At 36.3% G+C, this 19,507-nt stretch overlaps 1 protein-coding gene across 6 annotated transcripts in view; it reads left to right on the forward strand.

The window, feature by feature from the left end:
* Positions 1–19,507, forward strand: part of NBEAL1 (neurobeachin like 1) — an 80,507-nt gene that overhangs the window by 14,055 nt on the left and 46,945 nt on the right. For 5 of the 6 annotated variants that reach the window (XM_042874253.1, XM_042874254.1, XM_042874256.1 and 2 more), the window contains 8 exons: positions 3,170–3,261; positions 8,170–8,331; positions 9,635–9,716; positions 9,899–10,026; positions 11,890–11,972; positions 13,763–13,848; positions 15,031–15,337; positions 16,265–16,371. In XM_042874253.1, coding sequence (XP_042730187.1) covers positions 3,170–3,261; positions 8,170–8,331; positions 9,635–9,716; positions 9,899–10,026; positions 11,890–11,972; positions 13,763–13,848; positions 15,031–15,337; positions 16,265–16,371 — 1,047 coding nt within the window. Of the gene's footprint in view, positions 1–3,169; positions 3,262–8,169; positions 8,332–9,634; positions 9,717–9,898; positions 10,027–11,889; positions 11,973–13,762; positions 13,849–15,030; positions 15,338–16,264; positions 16,372–19,220; positions 19,308–19,507 lie in introns of all 6 variants that reach the window. The other variant, XM_042874259.1, reaches the window with a different exon arrangement.

The raw sequence follows: 19,507 nt of genomic DNA on the forward strand, positions 1-19,507 counted from the left end.
TGGTAATGCACATTTTTGAGGCTGTAGTATGTACTGTCTCAAGGTTGGTCTGGCATTAAACAATTAGGTCAGTTTGTATTCTGCTGTTAATTAAGTTTACCACATCTATCATGAGAAAAGAGAATAGTTGAAAAGGGAAATGGGAAGAAACCCACCAAAATCAAATGTCAGAATAAAGGGTAGCAGCTGACCTTGAAACAGTGTTCAAGTGCAGATGCTGGTTTACATCGTGCACAGGAAGTAGCTGGTGCCCATAATATCTGTTTTTCTTATAAAATTAAAATACCAAAGCAATGTAAAAAATTTTTTTGTTTTGTAATCCATCATGCTTCAGTGTGGGAAAATATAAGATGGCTTTGAATCAAGCAGGCTGCTCTTCAGAAATGTATTTATTTAGCCGTGTAAGAGAGAGGCATGCTTTTATCTGTTTTGTCACAGGTAACATTTACTTACGCTATAAGTTTGCTTTCTTAAAAGTGCTTCAGTAAAGCTGAGATTTCTGGTGGCTTTCAGCCTCATGCTGCATGCAATGGCCACTGGTCACTGCTAACGTAGGAAAACAGAAACCTGGGCCAGATTCAAAGTTCGAAAGCTGTTTTTAACTTTGGTTTCTAATGTATCTGTGAAAGCTTATGTATCTTCACTTGGAGCAAGACAATTAAGTGTGGTCACCTTTTTCTTGGGATGATTACTTACTCCTAGCTCTTATGTCTGTATTTGTGTTCATTTCTGAAATGGTAGTATGCTTATATGGTTTATAATAGAGATGTATTTCTTAATGCTTCTTCAGTTGCTAAATGACCTTGTTTGCTCTCTTTTTCCTCCAAGCAATGTTGAGTTCATGCTATTGCCTAAGAAATTTCTAGATTTTGAACTCAAGTGAGTCTATTATCGTGTAAACTGTTTTCTACTACTACATACCAGTAGTTATCTCATTTTGTTATCAAAGCCGATTCTTTTAATAACTCAATAATGTATAACCAATTGGCTGGCTGGGGTTTGAGGTGGAAGGGAGCAGAATTAAAGGCTGCTGCAGGTAGTGGTCAAACGGTATTGCAGCTCTTGCTTTTTGTCAGTTGACTGTATGTTTAGAAAGCAAGAGCTAACGGCAATGTTTACCTCATATGGAGGAGTTACAGTGGTAATGCAAATGGAGCTGTGTGTGCACTGCAGCTCAGTAGTAACTTTTCACTCTTATTAACATCTGTGTCCTGTTTTTGCCATCTATGTATTTACTTTCTTTTGTATTTTCCTTGCCAGTTTTTCTTCTGCCGCACGTCTTCATTGATAGCTCTGCAAAGGCATTATTGTTTAAAGATAAGGAGATTAATTTAAACCTTAAGCTTGAAGTAGATTTAGGCTCCAGCTATTATTGAAAAGGAGCAAGCAGACATTTAATATTTTCTTCTCTTTTCTTTCGTCCAGAATACTTTCTAAAGCAATTCTCAGTCAGCTTCCTTAGTTTTTCTTGATCAAATACCACTGAGTTTCTTACAACAGTTTACCACTGAGTTTCTTACAACAGTTTACTATCAACAGCTAGAGATGAGTCTCAGCTGTGTCAACACTATTTTAGTTTTGGAATACTAATTGAATCCTTTTAATGATTCATGTTCTATTTCAAGGAGAACTTGCTCATGCCAAGAATATCAAAGCAGTTCCTTCAACAGGAAAAACGTCAAATAGATCCTTTTTTTCCCTCATGCATGGGTATTATCATGGCTGTTAACTAAGCAAAGTGCATGTATATGATTATGACCAAGTTTGTTTGTTACTCTGCCATAGATGCTATTGCCTTGTCCTCTCTAGCCTTAGCTATGTTGTAGTTGCCAAAATAGCATCTTATTTTAAATTGTCCTTACAAGCCTGTGAAACAGCAAGCATGTGGCTAAAATAACCTGTGTGAATTACAGGGAAGTTACAGCTATAAATACATGAATATTTTTAAAAAGCCATAGTACTGTTCAGCACACTGAACAGTAGGAATATAAGTGATTCCTAAGGCAAAGCCAAAGATGTCTGAGGACAGCATATACTGTTACTTCCAGCCCCGTTCAGTTTGGATATTAGTGAGCAGTAGTTCTTGCCCGTCTTCTGGTTTGATTTTTTTTTCAACGTGTTTGATCTCTGAAACTGATAAATGTGTATTCTGTACCCACCTACTTGAGATGATCTGTTGACCTTTGTAGCTTAAGCCAATAGTTTAGAAACCTTGAAATTATTCTTTATCTGAACAGCTTTCTTAATTCTGTATGTTGCAATTTCATCTTGATTGCTGTTAATAGGTGTACATCTAAGATAAGTAGTTCTGTGCATAGTAAACATGAGGATAGGTTTGCTTCAGGCTTGTAGACCACAATGTCCTTTCTTGGGAAATGTTGAAGAGAAAAAGAAAGGGGAGGATGACTTAAGGAAAAATTGTGAAAGGGAAATAGAAACAGGAACGGGGAGAAGGAAGATTATGAAAAAGGAGGACATTAGGAATGAAAAGAAGAAAAAGGAGGAAAAAATCCAGAGAAAAAGAGTGAGAAAATATAATGAAGATAATAAAAGCAAATAATCAGATGGAAGAGATGCATCAGCTTTATATGTGTTGTCACTGTATCTGAATGCGGTTTAGATATAATAATGATAGTGAATTCTGTTTTTCTGATACTTGCTTGAGTTGAAGGGGTCTTGGGAGCAGGGAAAATGGTCTAATATGAGAAGGGGATCCCTGTGCTTAGTAACTGTATAAGGCCATGAGGAATTATATGTATCAAATTCCATGCTATCGATAAAAAAATATGCTAGTGATTTTGTAAAGTTATGTACTTGAGATAAATAACGGTTATTGGAACTGGTGTGGGAGGGGATGTTTGTAGGCTAAAACACTTCAATTGGCATTGATACCAGTAAATGGAAACACCCAACTAATGAATAGATATGCAGAGCAAGATTATCACATAGCACAATATGTCTGAGAAGCTCAAAGAATAGAGCTTTGTGAAATCTGTTCTAAAAATTAGTCTATTCATTCCTTTCTCCCAGCTGAAATGTGTTAAGGAAAGAGCTTTCTGTTCAAGTTACTGCTCCAGACTTGCTGATTAATGACCTCAGACACTGTATTTATTAATGTTCTCTTACCCTTCTCCTTTCTCTTTTGTTTTTTTTTTTTTTTTTTTTCCAGAAAGATCCAGATTACCTGAAGCTTTGGTTGGATAGTTTTGTTTCTAGCTATGAACAGTTTTTGGATGTGGACTTTGAGAAGCTGCCAACTAGGTATGTAGAATTACAGACCTGTTCACCTTTGATATCTGAACCAGACCTGGATGAGAGCCCAGTTTCTTTCAATACCAATACTGCTTTTACACAAAAGAAAGTTTTTTTTATTGAGTGGCACTCCTGTTCTTCTGAAGGTCAAAATGGGTTGGGAATGATGAAACTTACTTATGAAACAAATACCAGTATTTGTGTTATATCAGTGATTAAATCAATATTCACTTGTTTTTCCTCGTAGAAGTATAATCATTTCTTGTAAGTTTTTGGAATAAATATTCATTAAATGTTGCAGGTGAAATAATATTAGTGTCAGTGCTTGGTTTCTGTAGCAGTAGTGACTGAACAGAGGTAAGATCTAGGTAAAGTTTTGTAATGTTATTGTGGACTGCTATAAGAGGAAAAAGAGATAAAATGATCTAAGTTTTAGATGCTTTAGCTAGAAGGGTTTTAATTAAAACACACAAATGATAAACCTCGAAGTTCAGGGACAGAAGTATTAATGACTCGTTGCTGACTGCAAATATGGAAATATAATCATGAGATGGGTATTAAAGTCTAATTTCACATTACTGTATTTTGCATTTAAAATCTGTTGAAATTTCTGTGCACTAAGGCTAACTTTTCAAATGAGGAATAGAAACTTAGCTCTGTATCTTTTCTTTTTTTTAATACATCCTTGTATGATTTAAGGGTTTTAAGAAAAAAACAAGTGTTACAGAATTCAGAAGTCACAAGAACCAGTTTCAGAGTTATAGCTGCTACCACTACCAGAAAGAATGGCTCTGTGCATAATGCTTCTGTCCAAGCCCTGTTGAAATCAATGGAAATTCTCTACTGGGCTTTGGATCAGATCCTGTTTGAAGCGTAAGTGATAGCCTCCACTGTTACAAGGAAACAAAGAATGCTGCAACTGGATCTCAGTGGATGAAAACAGGGCATCTCATCTACTTGTATTAAGATATTCTTCTTAGCCATTATGCTAATTCAAAGTTTACAGTGCAATTACCAATGTCAAAAATCTACAAAAGTCTGCCAGTTAATTCTTCTTTCAGAAGATGTTTGCTTTGTAGTGAGATATCAAAATGCATCCTACAGTGCACAGTTCAGGAAAGCAAAAACAGTGAAAAAGTTTGTTACCCCTTGTTTTTTCTTGTTTTATGTGCTCATGAGTTTTTGTTGTTGTTGTTTCTGTTTTTACAGCAACATAGTAAAAGATTAAGCACAAACATGGAGCTTAGCTGTGCTGAACAATGGTAGCATCTTCATTGCATTAAATAATGGGTTTGTGAGCATAAAAATCCAGTGTTTTTGTGAGGTTAATGACAGGATTAGTGACTGGTCTGGAAGAGTAGGCCTGCACAGATTTAGACTCATTTGTGTAACAGATGTAGAGAAAATACATCAAAATAACATAGAAACATTTTCTGCCCTTGTTGGCATTTGAGAGATAATCGGGCATGTCAGAAGTGGCATCCTTCTGGTATTTCTCCATTTCAATTGCAAGCATTAACACTATGGAGCTGATATTATTGAGCCTGCAAAAGAGGAATATATAGGTCAGAGTGGAGCCACCTGTTTCCCAGTGTCTCTTCTCTTGAGGCCAAAGGGACCCCTTGGACTCAGACATCTAGGAAGAAATCAAGTTTGCCCATTGACATCTGTGCCAATGATCTCAAGTTGCTCTCCTTTGTGAACAGAGGTAGTGCGGAAATCATAGAAGGGATTGTGTACTTTTTTATTGCTTTCTCTCTCTGTCAAGTGCACAGTAGTTAAGAACATCCATAATTGCTAGAATGGGGACTAATGTGAGCCTGCTTTTCCCTTATGTGAATGTTGGAGTGCTTGACAGCTAAGTGCTAGAAAGGCCTTATGTACTGAACAGCAAGTGCCAGGAAATGATGAACTGTATAAGAATAAAGAAGCTCGTTCAGATTGCTGGGCAAAGTTAACCTTTTGGAAGACAGCTCTGGAGTTATGTCAATGTAAAACATGACACTTTTTTAACATATAAGAAAACAATACTTCAGAAATGTAGTTGAAACTATTAGCCTTTTTTTTCTGAAAGAAAGACTCTTAAGTGGCAGTGTCACTTGCTGATGTAATTGATAAGTGTTTCTTCATTGAATTAAAATACAACATGTCCTGAAATATGTTTTGGAAATAGAAAACTTTCTACGTAGTACAGAACTTGGCAGTTTCTAAACTTGAAGCAATGAGTGTATCCAGTGAAATGATTTGGGTTTTGTAATAAATAGAGTTTATAAGCATATAAACATTTAATTTTACTTACATTTTTGTGTATCTTCTGTATGTATTTTTTCTGTATATTTAAGTGCAATGGTTCATTAATGGTCATTACAGTGATTTTTTTTTTTGTAAGAAAGTGAAGATACTGCACAAAAAATAACTATGCTGACAGCTGTGAGCACAAAAGTCTAATGTGTGTCCATTCTTTACCTAGAATAAATAAAAAGTAACCCCCAATCCTCTCAGCAGTATTTACACATTTACCAGCTCATAGGAGGCTTTCTTTTTTTCCCCATCACTAATGGAAGAAATTGTTCTTTGACTTAATACTTTCAGAAGCAGCAATATTATCTGCGCTGTTGTGATTTATTTTCTGGTTTTGGTTTGTATGCTGTTAAGCAGAGAAGCTTAAAGGAAACGTATGTCAAGTACTGCACATGCCACACTGTGTTAGTGTATGGACTCTAAACCCCCAGAAAAGGATGCGGAGATCACCAGAATAAAGCAGATTACAGTTACTGGAAACTGGTTGCTGAAAATTGAAGCCTGGTTTTCACCAGCTTTTGTTCCAAAGTGCTTGCTTACAGCTTTAGTGGAGGAGCGGGGAGAGTACTGCTGATCTGAGCTGTAATTGAATGAGTACAATGTGAAGACTAACTCAAGTTCCTTTCAACCACCTGGGTTAATGATTTCTGTTGCTGCATAGCCATGTTAATGTAATGCAAGGATATTAGAAATTAAAGAATCCAAAAGAACAACCTACAGGAAAGAAGGGGACAGACTCCTTAGCAGGCTTTGTGGTGATAGAACAAGGAGAAATGGTTTCAAGCTCAAAGAAGGTAGACTTAAGTTAGATGAAAGGAAAAAATCTTTCACAGTGACTGTGGTGAGGCACTGAAACTTCTTGCCCATCAGCCAGGTTGTTCTTCATGCCCCCTTGCTGGAGACTTGCAAGGCAAAGCTGGATCAGGCCCTGGGTAACCTGATGTAACTGTGGTGTCCCTGTTCACTGTTGGGCAGTTGGAGTAGATGGCCTTCAGAGATGACTTACAACTCTTAAGGATTCAGTGATTCTAAAGTGTGAACATATCTCATTTTTTGATGTATGGTTGCAGCAAGCAAACAAGAGTGTCAGTTGTGACTTGAGATTTTTTTTTTTTCCTTTTTGAGTAGTAAGTTTATGCAACCAGTCTCATTAAGAAAAAACAGCATTACACATCTACATATTAAGCTTCTCAAAATTTGTAGTGATACAGTAGCAATTTGCTGTGGTGTGGGAAGAAGTTCAGTTATTTAATCTCTGTAGTATGCTTGGTTTGAGTAATACCAGAAGATGAGCATTTCTTCTGTTTTTCTTGCACAAAGCATTTAAGTTGTATATAGCACAGACATGTAGAACACTCTTTGGTACGTGAGGCATGGAGGGGGAAGGCTGTTTGCTTTCTTACAAAGCGTTTCATGATCTTACAGAAAAAGAGACTTGTTGGCCAGTTTGGGCAAGTTACTTCTGATATACAACCTCAGCTAGCAAAAATTATGTTCTTAATACAGAGATGGTGAGTTCACAGATTGTGAACAACACTTGTAGTCCCAGAGGGTTTGAATCCACTGGAATCTTGGGGATGAAGCTGCTTAGAAATGAATGTTGCCTTCTTGACAGCTGTGTTGGATGAAAGCAGGTGCTCTCAGTTTTCTGGTTAATGTCTCTTTATATGAACCTAGGTTCTATGAAATCTCTGTCAAGGTTTTCCAAATCCCTTGTGCTCTTGTGACTTTTTTCTTCATTTGGTTTTCACGGATGTATTTCTACAAATGCCTAATTTTAACAAAAATAATATGCAGGAGTGCCTAATATTCTTCAGGGCCCTATCTAGGCTTGGTAGAGTTGTTGCATTTAATGCCAACCCAAGTCTTTTTTTTCCTCTCCTAAAAACAGTGAGATACTAGGTGGATAAAACCAATCATGTAGTGGGTTAACAACACACAGAAACCATTAGGGTTGGGCCGGCCATTCATGCAGAATGTGTATGCCAGGAGTCAAATGAGCTGCTGGGAGCTCCCCCTTCTGTACGTTCAGACCCTGGTTTTCAAGTCTTTAAGCTCTATGAGCTGGTTGCTTTTGGTATTTGATCTTATTTTCTGCTAGCTTGAGTAGTTCGTGTAAGAAAGGCGTGAAGTTTGCTGTGGATTACTGCCAACTGGACTTCAATGTCTACTTAGTTATTGGCATCTCATTTATTTTAATCTTCAGTGGAAAGTTGAAAACATTCCCTTGTGTTTAGTTTCACGTTTCGTTCTGCTGTGTCAATCCTCATAGGAGTTTCCCAGGCCACCTGATTACTACTGAAAATCATGCCATTTCTCTATGGCAATTCAAGCAGGTAATCTCAATGGAAGAGTATTTAGGAATCTGGTTAATGTATTCCTGGTGCTTTTTTTTAGTTCTTTATTGCTGTTGGGGAAAAGAAAGCTCATGCTGGCTTATTGCCAGCAAGCATTTCCTTGTAGTTCACTAGGAAGTGCTTGTGAGAAATTAGTTGCTGCATTTCTGTAACCTTTTTTAAGCATGTATATTGCAACACTACCGAAGCACACTAAAAATAGATGATAATGTGTCATTTGCATGATTATGAGCTGTGTGTCTGTGGTCTTTCTCTTTAGGGTGGATGACATCCCTCCAGGAATATCACTGCTTCCTGACAATATTCTTCAGGTCCTGAGGCTCCAGCTGCTGCAGTGTGTCCAGAAAATGTCAGATGGATTAGAAGAGCAGCAGCAGGCTTTGTCACTTTTGCTTGTGAAGTTCTTTATCATCCTTTGCAGGTATTTGTTCTGCTTGCTACTTCAATAAGGCTGTTGTTTTGTTTAACAAATCGTTAATGTAGACTTTAGATTCTAATCGTTTATGCAATGTGAACAGATGCTTTCCAGTAGAATCAGAGAAAAGCTACTTTTCATGGTCTTCCAAGTAAAGGAAAATGAAGAAAACCATACAATCTTTGCTCTTTCTATTCCATTTTTCATGGAAAAGACACAATTTTGTAATTATGCAAGATATATCTATGTGAATTCAAGGCATAGTGTATGTGGTATAAGAAATACTTTTAAAGGGAAGTTGCACTCTAGAAAGCACTGAATATTAAAGAACTTGAATGATAAACATACAGGAAGAACTGTTTCACATTCTTAACATGCTTATAATTCCATAAGTAGCTTAGGGATCTGACTTACTCTATTAATGCAGCTGGCCTCTGAAATTTGCTCTTAATTTTGTAATACTGTCCAAGCAGGTAAATAAACTGTTTTTAGGGATCTATTCCTCCTCATTTCTTCATTCTTTTATTATAAACTGCACTGAATGAATAAGGGAATAAAGTATATGGTAGGGATTCTCCTTTGGCGAAATATTTAACAAGCTTTTTTTTGAGTCCTTTTGTTCTTCTTATCCTTACAACAGTACAAGTCTGCAGTGCAGCGTTCAAGTATTCCAGAACATTAAATAAAGCTGAATAGATGGTGATAGTTGTGTGATGAATTACCAGCTATTATTTTACTCAGTTGCTAAACAGTTCTCCTTATGTGATCACATTAGTATCTGATCTTTGTGATGTCCTCAAAGTGGGAAATAGTGCGTGTGCTATTTTGTTACTGTTGATTTGCTTAGTGTTCTAAAATTTTTGATGTTTCTTATTGGGAGGATTTATAGTACATATCTGCCTCTAGGTAATATATTTATTAAAGTATTGGAAAATGTGTGCAGCGACAGTATCAGTCTCCTTGTTCTAGTAATGTGGGAGAAATTAAAGTTATTGCTTCTGTTATCACATGCCATTTCTGACCTCTCTATTTAGAGTGTCCTGGGAATCTATTTTATCTCTGAAACACCAAATTCCAGATAGAGTTGACCTACAGCAGGGTGACTCAGGCCTTTCTTCTCCTTCCTTTTAAAAGAAAACTTGTGTACTGTGTTACTGTGGCAGAAATAAACATTTGAGTACATCCAGTCCTCTGGGGAGTGTTTCTGAAACGCTTATACATTTTTCTGTGATTATAGACTGAATACTAAAACTGACATTGTTTGAACTAGCCTCAGTACACTGTGTTTTTTTTTTTGTTATTTTCATAGGAATTTGGCTAATGTGGAAGAGATTGGGATGTGTTCATACATTAATCACGTTATCACCATGACTACGTTATACATTCAACAGGTATGTTTTCATCTTTAGTCTATTATTTTTCCTCGTAGAGGACCTCCAGGTCTTGCTTATTGTGATCCCTGTCAAAATGAAGTGTTTGTGGGGGAATGCTTATGGAGGGGGATTAAGACGAAGTTTTAACTTCTAGGCATCTTTTGATCACTATTGTTACTTCTGGATTTTTTTTTTCCCAGTTAAAAAGCAAAACAAAAGAGAAAGAAATGGCAGATCAGACACCAATAGAAGAATTTGTGAGACATGCACTGGCTTTTTGTGAAAGTCTCTATGATCCATATCGCAACTGGAGGCAGAGAATTGCAGGGTAAGTGTGGACCAAGGCAGGATCACAAGCTATGTGAGTTTTGATACCTGTAGATAAATGATATGTAAGGTTGCTGACAAAAACTACTGATATCAAAGTAAAATAAAATGTAATTACATGGATATGCTCTCGATACATTTTACAGGTGTTAGAGTTGGTTGTCATAGGCAGTGGGTTTGATACAGTATGCTAGTTGTTTTTCAAAGATTCTCTATTCTAAAGAGTTAATGAAATATGCTAGTTTTGGTAGGAAAAAGAACTCAGGAAATGGATACTCAACACTGAAACCCAGTGCAACTGGAGTTGTCAGTACTAGTATGTGCTAGGAAACTGGCTTTTTGACACACTTAATTTCTGTCATTCTAGGCACAAACTCTTTGAGGCTGCTAATGATGCACTTTGTTATAACTGACTCTTCAGAGACCTTAAAGATTCCTATGAAATTTTTCATGTACAATTCTCCCTTATTAGCCCCAAATTCACTGCAGTAATGTTAAATGTGCAGTATAGTTAACAAGTTTTTCTGCTGTGTGTACAAGGGCTGTTTGCTCCTTGCCACTCATTCAGAGCTGCTCTTTAAGTTTTTTACTTTCATCAGGACTGTTTTGATGTGCACCAAATACTTGCACCAAATACTGGATCTGTGCATGCAGATAACTAGTCTTGTAAAACTTACAGTCCATTCTACAGCTTACATCCTGTACAACTGTGCTGCATTTGTGCATCCAGTCACTCTTCTGACTCCATGCATACAGAGTGGAAATCTGTTGTGGTGGTACCTTGTTTGCTGGGGCTTCTTCGTAGCTGGCAACCTGTAATACACTACAGCACTGCATGGATTGCAGGTTTTATGGAACTGTCATTGATAGTACTAACTCTTGTTCCCATAACAGCTTAACTTGCTGTACACAAAGTTTTAAGGAACGTGTAAGAATCACAACGTTCAGTATTTCTGTGCAGTGTAATTCCCCTGTTCTAGAACACAGTACAGGTTGAACCAGTTATTGTATATGGTCTCACAAAGTACTGCTAAGCTGTTTTTAGATGTAGCATTCATAATGCCAGCACATCACATTGCACCATAGGTACAACATAAATGCTCAAAAACAGAGAATCTGCAATCAGTGGAGGTACAGAATTTGTTAATGAATCAGTATAATTCTATTTAGGAGGCTGCTATATTTTCTGAAACTGGATATGATTTAAATATTTTTAAAAACCTTAAAGATATTTTCTGATAGTCTAAAAGTTGGAGGAAAAAAAAAGTGGATGCACCAGGAGGTGTTTGGTTGTAACTGACTGGCACAAAGTTTTTTCCATTGCTTTCTTTCAAAAACTTCCCTATTTTTCTAAGCTGGTATAGCAAAGAAGCCAGAGGAAAAGAGGCAGGTAAATGTGGTTGAATTGGTTAAAAAAATTTTTGAAGGTCACAGTGTAAATGTTTTGTCTTTGAGAAGAAGTCTGTAACTCTATCAGCAGAATTACTTCCCTTTGATTTGTTCCCTCTATCTCCCATAATGAACTCATAATAGTGTTTTGAGCCATTTCAAATTGCATGGTTAAGAACTTTAGTAGATTATTTACTTGCAATGGGGAAGGACTAAATACCAGGTAGCTGCTGGTGTTTTGGTTCATTTTATTTTATTTTATTTTGACCAAACCATGTTCTAAACTATTAAGGCATTTCTAAGAGTGGAACAGAAAAGTCATTATCATCTGTCATTCGTTTTTTAAGGTGAAATACTTTTTTTTTTTTTAAGCTTGTAGGCAAAACTTATATTTTTTGGCAGGGTTCTCTGTTATGAAATCATGAAGTAGTAAGTCAGAAACAAAGGTGTCATATCTTTTCTAATGTAATTTCAGACGTATCCTTAGTACAGTTGAAAAGAGCAGACAGAAGTATAAACCGGCTTCCCTCACTGTTGAGTTTGTCCCTTTCTTTTATCGTAAGTATTATCAACAGCACGTTTAAAAATGGTCATCTTTGGAGGAGTGAAGTTGGCACTTCTAAATTCCATTCCCCAAAGAATGTGTAATAAATGTAAAAGCATCTTACTGTTTTCTGAGGCTGCATGTATTGAGTTGATTTGTTTGCTTGCTTTCTGCTCTGAGTGTCACCATCTTGCCAGCCTTACTTGTCTGTGAAAGCCTGGTTCTTTTTCTCCCAGATTTTCTTTCAGTGTTTACTGTAATTTAAGAAGATTGAATCTGTGAATTTTGAACTTCATTTTTGTTGATACACACATCTGGATTGCATGTGAGATCATTGTAGCAGCAACTGTAGTGATAACTTGCATGAAAAAATCATGAGGAAAGTATGCATGCATTTTTGTCTCCTCATATGGTTTAGTAGCCACAAACAAGGAAACTTGCTGCCATCCAAATAGCAAAGTCAGCTTAGACTGCAGTTTAGGGAACTACTCTTTTGTCTTTGGTTAAACTGTGTCTTAACTGCTACTTGGGAATTTGTGTTCTTAGCATTAACTATTGGCAAAGAGGTCAGTAAAATGTCAAATGCCTTTGTCTTTGTGCTAGAGAACTGGAAGCTGACTCTAAAGTCTGCTCTTTAGCATTGTCATCTTCAGGATCTCTCCTCTCTATTTAGTTCACTGTACTGTTTTCTCCTAAATCCCTTGTTTTGTAGTGAGACAATCCTACCAGTGTGCTAATTAGCTGGCAGGTGCTCATCTGCTGATTGGCCGTCTGGCAATACAAGAAATTGCTGAGCGTGTGCTAAGGGCGTACTTTCCACAGGAGTACTAAAGACTTTTTGTCTACTCTGCCTCATAATTTTTCCACAGTCAGCCAGGTACTACTCTATTGAATTTGTCTTAAGTTCCACAAAAGATTCAGAGGCTCTAAGTCAGGGAAATGGCAGGCTTTGTTTAATTTGTACACCAGGTTTTAAAAATAGTGGTGCAGTTTTCTTTTGAAACGAGCTCCAGTATGCAGTCGGAAATACAACTTGCCAATAACTGGTAACTGTCCGAAAGGTAACACTTATTATTTTAACAAATACAGAATTTTTCCATTTTCAATTTCTAATGTTTAAAATCTCAGTCTCTAGCAGTTTTATCTTATATTTGAATGGAATTACAGTGGCTAAATAAAAAAAAAAAATACTCCTTTTGTGGTTTCAGTTGCAGCTGCTTTGATTCTAGTGATATTGCTATAGCAACAATATCTAGGCTGTATTCCTAAGAGTTCCATATATCAGATATTCTATGAGATATCTTTGAAGATATTTTTTTTTATTGTTAGAAAGATGACAGGCCACTACAGGCTTCTTTGGGAAGTTTGGTTCATAGGGAGCAAGTTCTGCTTTTCTAAGGCACCTGCTCTGTGTATGGCATTTGTCTCTGTGTCAAAAGTCTTCTAACATTTCCCATACCTGCTAACTGCTTGTGTTAGCATGTTCTGAACAATCTAATGAAAATTAATCCCATTTATTCCACAGTACATTTGCTGTACCTCTTTGGGTCTGTCAGTCTTCCTGATAAATGCAGGGTTGTCATGTTTCTTTGATAACTCTGAAATGGATGTGTTAATGTATGTGACTTACATAAAAGAAAGTGGAGATTTTAGAGTTGAAATTTTGTATTAAGCTTGCATGATAGCAAGCAGCAAGGATGCTTGTTTTATTTACCTGCTTTTTTATTTTTGTTTGAGAGAAAAGGCTTGTATAATTTATATTATAAAATAAGGAATCCTACTACTTTTTATTTACTCCAATCAGAATGTTTCCAAGAAAGTGAACATCTCAAGGAAAGCCTGAAATGTTGCCTGTTACATCTCTTTGGAGCTATTGTGGTTGGTGGTCAGGTAAGAATGTTTTAAATTCTTCCCAGCTGCTGAAGTCTCCAACATGATCTTCATTACTCAAAGCTTATAAATAACCCATAATCAAGGAGAATTTATTTACTACGTATTAGTCATTTATCTTGTGAAGTTTAGAGCTGTTCTGTGCAGTATCTAAATACTACAAGCTAGGTTCTGTTTTCACAAAGCAACAGAAAGCTGCTTTTTACAGTAACTACACATTCTTATGAACTAAGTATAATGTCTTCACATACATAGAAAAGTAACTAAACTGCTTCCACCTGCAAAGTTTTTTTATATAATTTTTTAGATTTCATATAATTACATGACATCCAGCTTCCCAGTGTGTTTCAGAAGGGAATACAAGGGCTTCGAAGTTTGGAAGGTCCATAAGACCTTTAAAATAACATGAAGAAAAGAGGATATCTGAAAAAAAAAAAAAAAGTTAATCATCAACAAAGCCAGTGTATGCTCTCATCGGCTGACTTCTGTAATGTTCTGCTTAGTAAATGTTACTTCTGGTCCCAGACCTATCCATAGTGACGAAGCAGGTCTGAAGTCACGAAGTTGAACAGTGGGTCAGAAACAAGGGGGTACATGGCCTGGCAGGGGCATGGCTGTTAAACTACACTGTTGAGGCAGGTAAAATTTTGGGAGCCATGGCTTGAATGCAAGATCCCTAGACAAGGTGGGGAGATCCTGACAAGACTTCTTGCTGTGCTTTATGAGGCTGTGCTCCTGCTCTAGATGTAGTGTGACCCTGAGGCCTATCCAGTCAGATTCCAGGAAGCAAGTTGAGGGGTAGGCATTCAGGACCCAGATAAATATTTGTTTTAAAGTATTGAGTCTATGAAAGTGGGGACCTAAAATGAAACTTTGAATTAAGGTTTATTTAGAATTAATATGTTATCTCAATGGTACTTGATAAGAATATTGTAATGTCAATTTAAATGAGCTTTCCTTTACCCTATAAATATTGTTTGAAAAAGAAAGCCTAATTAAGTGCACAAGGTAGGCTGCATTTCATCTATAGCCAATAATCCAAGTAGGATGTTTAACAAGTACAGTATATAAATTAAAATGGAAGCAATAGTGAATGTTGCAGGATTCAGGTATCTTCAAATCAGCAATTCTGTCTGAGTTACGTTTTTATTCCCCTTAATTCTTTTTGTCCATGTGTTTCAGAGAAACGCTCTGCAAGCAGTATCTCCTGCTACCATGGAAGTCTTGATGCGTATTTTAGCAGACTGTGATAACTGGGATGATGGGAGCCCTGAGGAAGTGAGCAGAAAGGCAGAGCTTACTCTGAAGTGCCTGACAGAAGTTGTCCACATTCTCCTTAACAGCAGTTCTGACCAGCGTCAGGTGGAGACCAGTACAATACTGGAGAACTATTTCAAGTTGCTTAATTCAGACCATTCAGCTTTACCTAAACCAAGGCGATGTAGGCAGTGGGAGAGCAGGTTCATAGCACTACAGATCCAAATGTTGAGTAAGTACTCAATTGTGCAGTTCTTTAAATGTCTGTGGATAATAGCTTCGAAACAAATAATGATTGAATTGTTGTATTAATATAACTGAAAGTTGTACAAATGTTCACTTATTTATATAGTGGAAAACCTTCAAATGTTTTTTCTCATTGACACTTCTTTAAATATATTCTATTTCATATTCATAGTTAACCAGAGTATCAAGGTTAATGGACTACCAGTCTCTATTTAAAAAAAAAAAAAAGAAAATTGCTAGGCAACAATGACAGCACCTTAACTGCAGAGTGAGGAGGATTTCTAATAAAATATCCTTGTGATGGCTGTTTTGTGGTAGTTTGCTTTTCAGATGGAATTACTGCAAACATTGGCAAAGATGTTGGTCCTTAAAGTGTTGGTGCTGAGTTGTTAGATAAACATTTAGGATTTGTGAATGTTTTTTTTTTACTTTGTTTGGAATGGCAGATATAAATGCAAGTATTTTCTTACCCTGGACTTCCAAGGAAACACGAGTAGCTTTGAGGTGGTGATCACTTACAGTAAAAGGCATCTGTATAATGCAGAGAAAATTTTTGAAGCAACTAGTGTTTGTGTGCTTCTAATAGATGGCATGGAGGTTAGGTACTCAATGACAGAGACTTCAAGCAGAATCTGAAAGCTATCAAAGGTATTGTGTAGTATAGTAGAATAGCTACGTATAGTAGGTTACCTGACAGTTTTCAGTGTCAAACTGTTGAGTATTGGGCTTAGTACTCTGTGTCAAACACGTCAGAATTCTCATGATGTATAGTTTATTTTAAAATATGTATTTTTGATTCCCATGTTTATTATATACCTTTTCTAATCCTCTTACAGGTGTAATATGGGAAAACGAGCTTAATGGATTTGGCAAGTGCTTTGATTTTAATGTCAGTTCCATTTTAATTTTGTAGATACAATCACAGCCATGTTAGACTGCACAGACAGGCCTGTTCTACAGGCAATTTTCCTCAACAGTAACTGCTTTGAGCATCTCATTCGACTGTTGCAGAACTGCAAGGTAAATTTTATTTTATCTTCACTTCTATAACAAAATTTTTGTTCTCTTTTCCCATAGGATCTAGCATTTAGACGAATCTTTTTTTGTCTCAATCCCAGATAGAACTTCATAATTTGCTACCAATGTCTTTCATTGATTCCTTCGTACATTTTTCTCAACCTCTGCAAAAGACCACAGATACAATGCAAATACAATGCAACTCTGGAATATTTTCATTCTATTTTTCTGATATGTTAGTGGCATTGCTATTTTGAGCTCTTCTAATACTAGATATTGTAATCTACGGAATACAATTTGATTTATCAATTATCAATTTTTATTTGGGATTGCAAAATTTATATATTTTGAATATATGTATTTGGGATTGGGATTTCATTGCAGCAATATATGAAAAATGTCCTTGGATTGGGATTTAGTTGTTATAATTAGTGGCAGAATGCCAGTTTCCTTGAAATGCTTTGAATAATGTCAGTGGGTTGTTTTTTATCTCCAGTCTTCTCCTGAAAATACTTTATTTCACTTTTCCATTATTCTGCTTGGACATCTGCGCCTATTTCTGTACTGACCTCGTACTCTGTAAGAAACTTAGCTCCTAATTTCTTCTTTGGTTATTAAGCATTATGATATTTACTTACTGTAGAATCTGTCTTTGTTCCTGTTCTCATTTGAACAAGTGGGAATTAGAACTTTGGAAAGCAGGAACAGCTACTCTATTAGGTTTTGCCTGCTTTGATTTTTTTTTTTTTTTTTTTGCTGCTTGTTCTCTTCATTTTTAGTCTGCCTTCTTGTCTGTCATAAAATGTACTGTTGGAACGTTTTTCCCTCTGATAGCCTTGCATACTACTGTGATCAATTGAGTCTCAGTACTTCCAGATTGCTACATGGCATTTTTTTAACCTTTGTAGCGGAAATAGCCCCAAGAATGATAAAGAACGGAGGGGGGATAAAGTTATATTTTTCAGTGCATCTTTATACTTGTTTTTTGAAATAGCAAAGATGAATTTAGCAGTGGAAGTAGGATTTATTCTTGTTAATGTAGGAAGATGATCCTGTTTCTGGTCATATTTTTTTCTTACCTATGAAAATTTTGCTGCTGGATTCACTGGCAGGGCTACATGAAGCACATTTCTGCAGCTCTGTATCAGGTGAAAAGGAGAGTACAGACAATATGAAAGTCAGGAATTTCTCGGATCTTCAGCAAATTTGAAGAGAGAAATTTTCATGGAAAAGAGGGGTTAAAGAAAATCCCTACCACAATTTTTGCTATAGGTATCTTGAGATATTCAAACCCATAGTTCTAGTCACCTTTGAAGTCATCTGCTGTCCAGCAATCTTCTAAAATATAGGTTTTTTTGGCAACTGTTGGTTTTAAGCCTTATGGACAAAATTGTCTTCACTTAACTATGCTCTAGGATTATGGATCTGCACAAGAGCTTTTTGAAACTGTTCAGTTAAGTTCTGTTGATCTAAATGTTGCCTTTTGCCTTGTGATATTCAAGTAAGGGACTAAACTTCAGAGATACCAAAAGAGGCTCAGTCTGTCCTAAGTTTTCAAGTAGCTGCTTCTACATACTGTTAAGAATCTAGGGATCAGACTTTGAGCAAAGTGCAATCATCTCTAGCAGTGTGTCTGGTTAAAAGCACATGGTTATTGTCTGAACGGCTTTAAATAGAAGAATTTTCACTTGCATTGATAGAGCTGAATTAACAAATCAGAAAAATTTGTTTTTTCTATGTCTGCCTTTGCTTTTGTTCTTATTTTCACTTGCTAATGCTATAAGCCTCTGAGATGTTGTCATAATTCTGTGATGTGTACTCTTGACTGTGATGTACTTCAGACTGACTTGTGTTTCTGTGTAGGCTTACACTTGTGTAAGTCTAAATAATATTTTGAGTATTTTCTTCTATCTTGTGAAAGCTGATTCATAGTGTTTACTCATCTTCAGAAGGAATACCTAAGTAAGGTACTAGGAGAAAATGCATGAAGAAGAAATGGTTAATGTTTCATTCTTGCCCACTGATAGAAAGTGTTGGGGTTTTTTGTTTGGTTTTGTGCTTCTTAGGTACCTTTAAAACATTTTTGATAGGGGATTTTTAACAGCACTTTGGAGTATATAAACGTATAGTATATAAAAGTATATAAGAAAAGCTGTGGTCATGATTAGATTGTGGCTGACCTATACTCACAAAGTGAGTACAGTGGATTATGAAGGTACTGGAGTCAACTTCAATGTTGCAAATTCAGGTACAGACTAGGGATAAGTTTCTTAGCTGAAAATGTAGGCATATGTTTTATTTACAGCCTGACAGATTGTTAGAGTGTTACCAGACGTAGTTTTGCTTTTCTTCTGTTCTGAAGGCTTATGTGATCAAGATATTCTACTGCTGTTGCTGCTTGATTTAAATATTTTGACTACATATCTTCAGCCGTTACATAGGATAAGACATAAATGGACAGCCTTGAGGCATCTGTATCCATTTCTTTGCTAGTGGTCCACTGTTGTTTTTATTTCTTTAAAGTGAATTTTTGTTGTATTGCACATGGTAAATAAACTCATTGTTGCTAAGCTGGTAAGCAGTATAACATCCATGTAGTTCTGTTTTCTTAGTAGTGACATGTTTTCATCTAATTGTGGACAAAAAATGCAATTACTGCTTAGCAAAACTGTAATCTTCAATATTCTAAGAACTAACAGACAACTAATGTTAGCGGGGGAATGTGTCTCACCAATGTGAGAACTCGTTTCTTGTATGTTAGACACAAATCCTGAGGCAGCCTCCACAGGTATGATGGGAGGATAATTATGTAATGCAATTATTTCCATTATTCTTGTCTCTGTTTCTAACAGCTGTTTTTAAATGCTAACAATAAAGTGGCAGACAAGAGTGAAAAAGACCTTGCCAACAAATTACTGACAGAAATGAATGAGGACCAGGTATCTACCTAATCTGTACTTTGCTTCAATTGAGGTCAAAACACAATGACAGGAAAACTGATTCCTGTGCTTCACCTTAATGATCCTTTTTAAGTCTTCTGTGGCAAGATGATCTTGTTTCTGCAGACATTAGTATTTTCCATCTGTGGAAAGTTATTTCCCAATTAACAGACTGAATTCAACTTTGCTTTTATTAATCT

This window comes from Lagopus leucura, unplaced genomic scaffold, assembly GCF_019238085.1.
Source record: "Lagopus leucura isolate 7727_CA_CO unplaced genomic scaffold, USGS_WTPT01 Super-Scaffold_100012, whole genome shotgun sequence".
Lineage (NCBI taxonomy): Eukaryota > Metazoa > Chordata > Aves > Galliformes > Phasianidae > Lagopus > Lagopus leucura.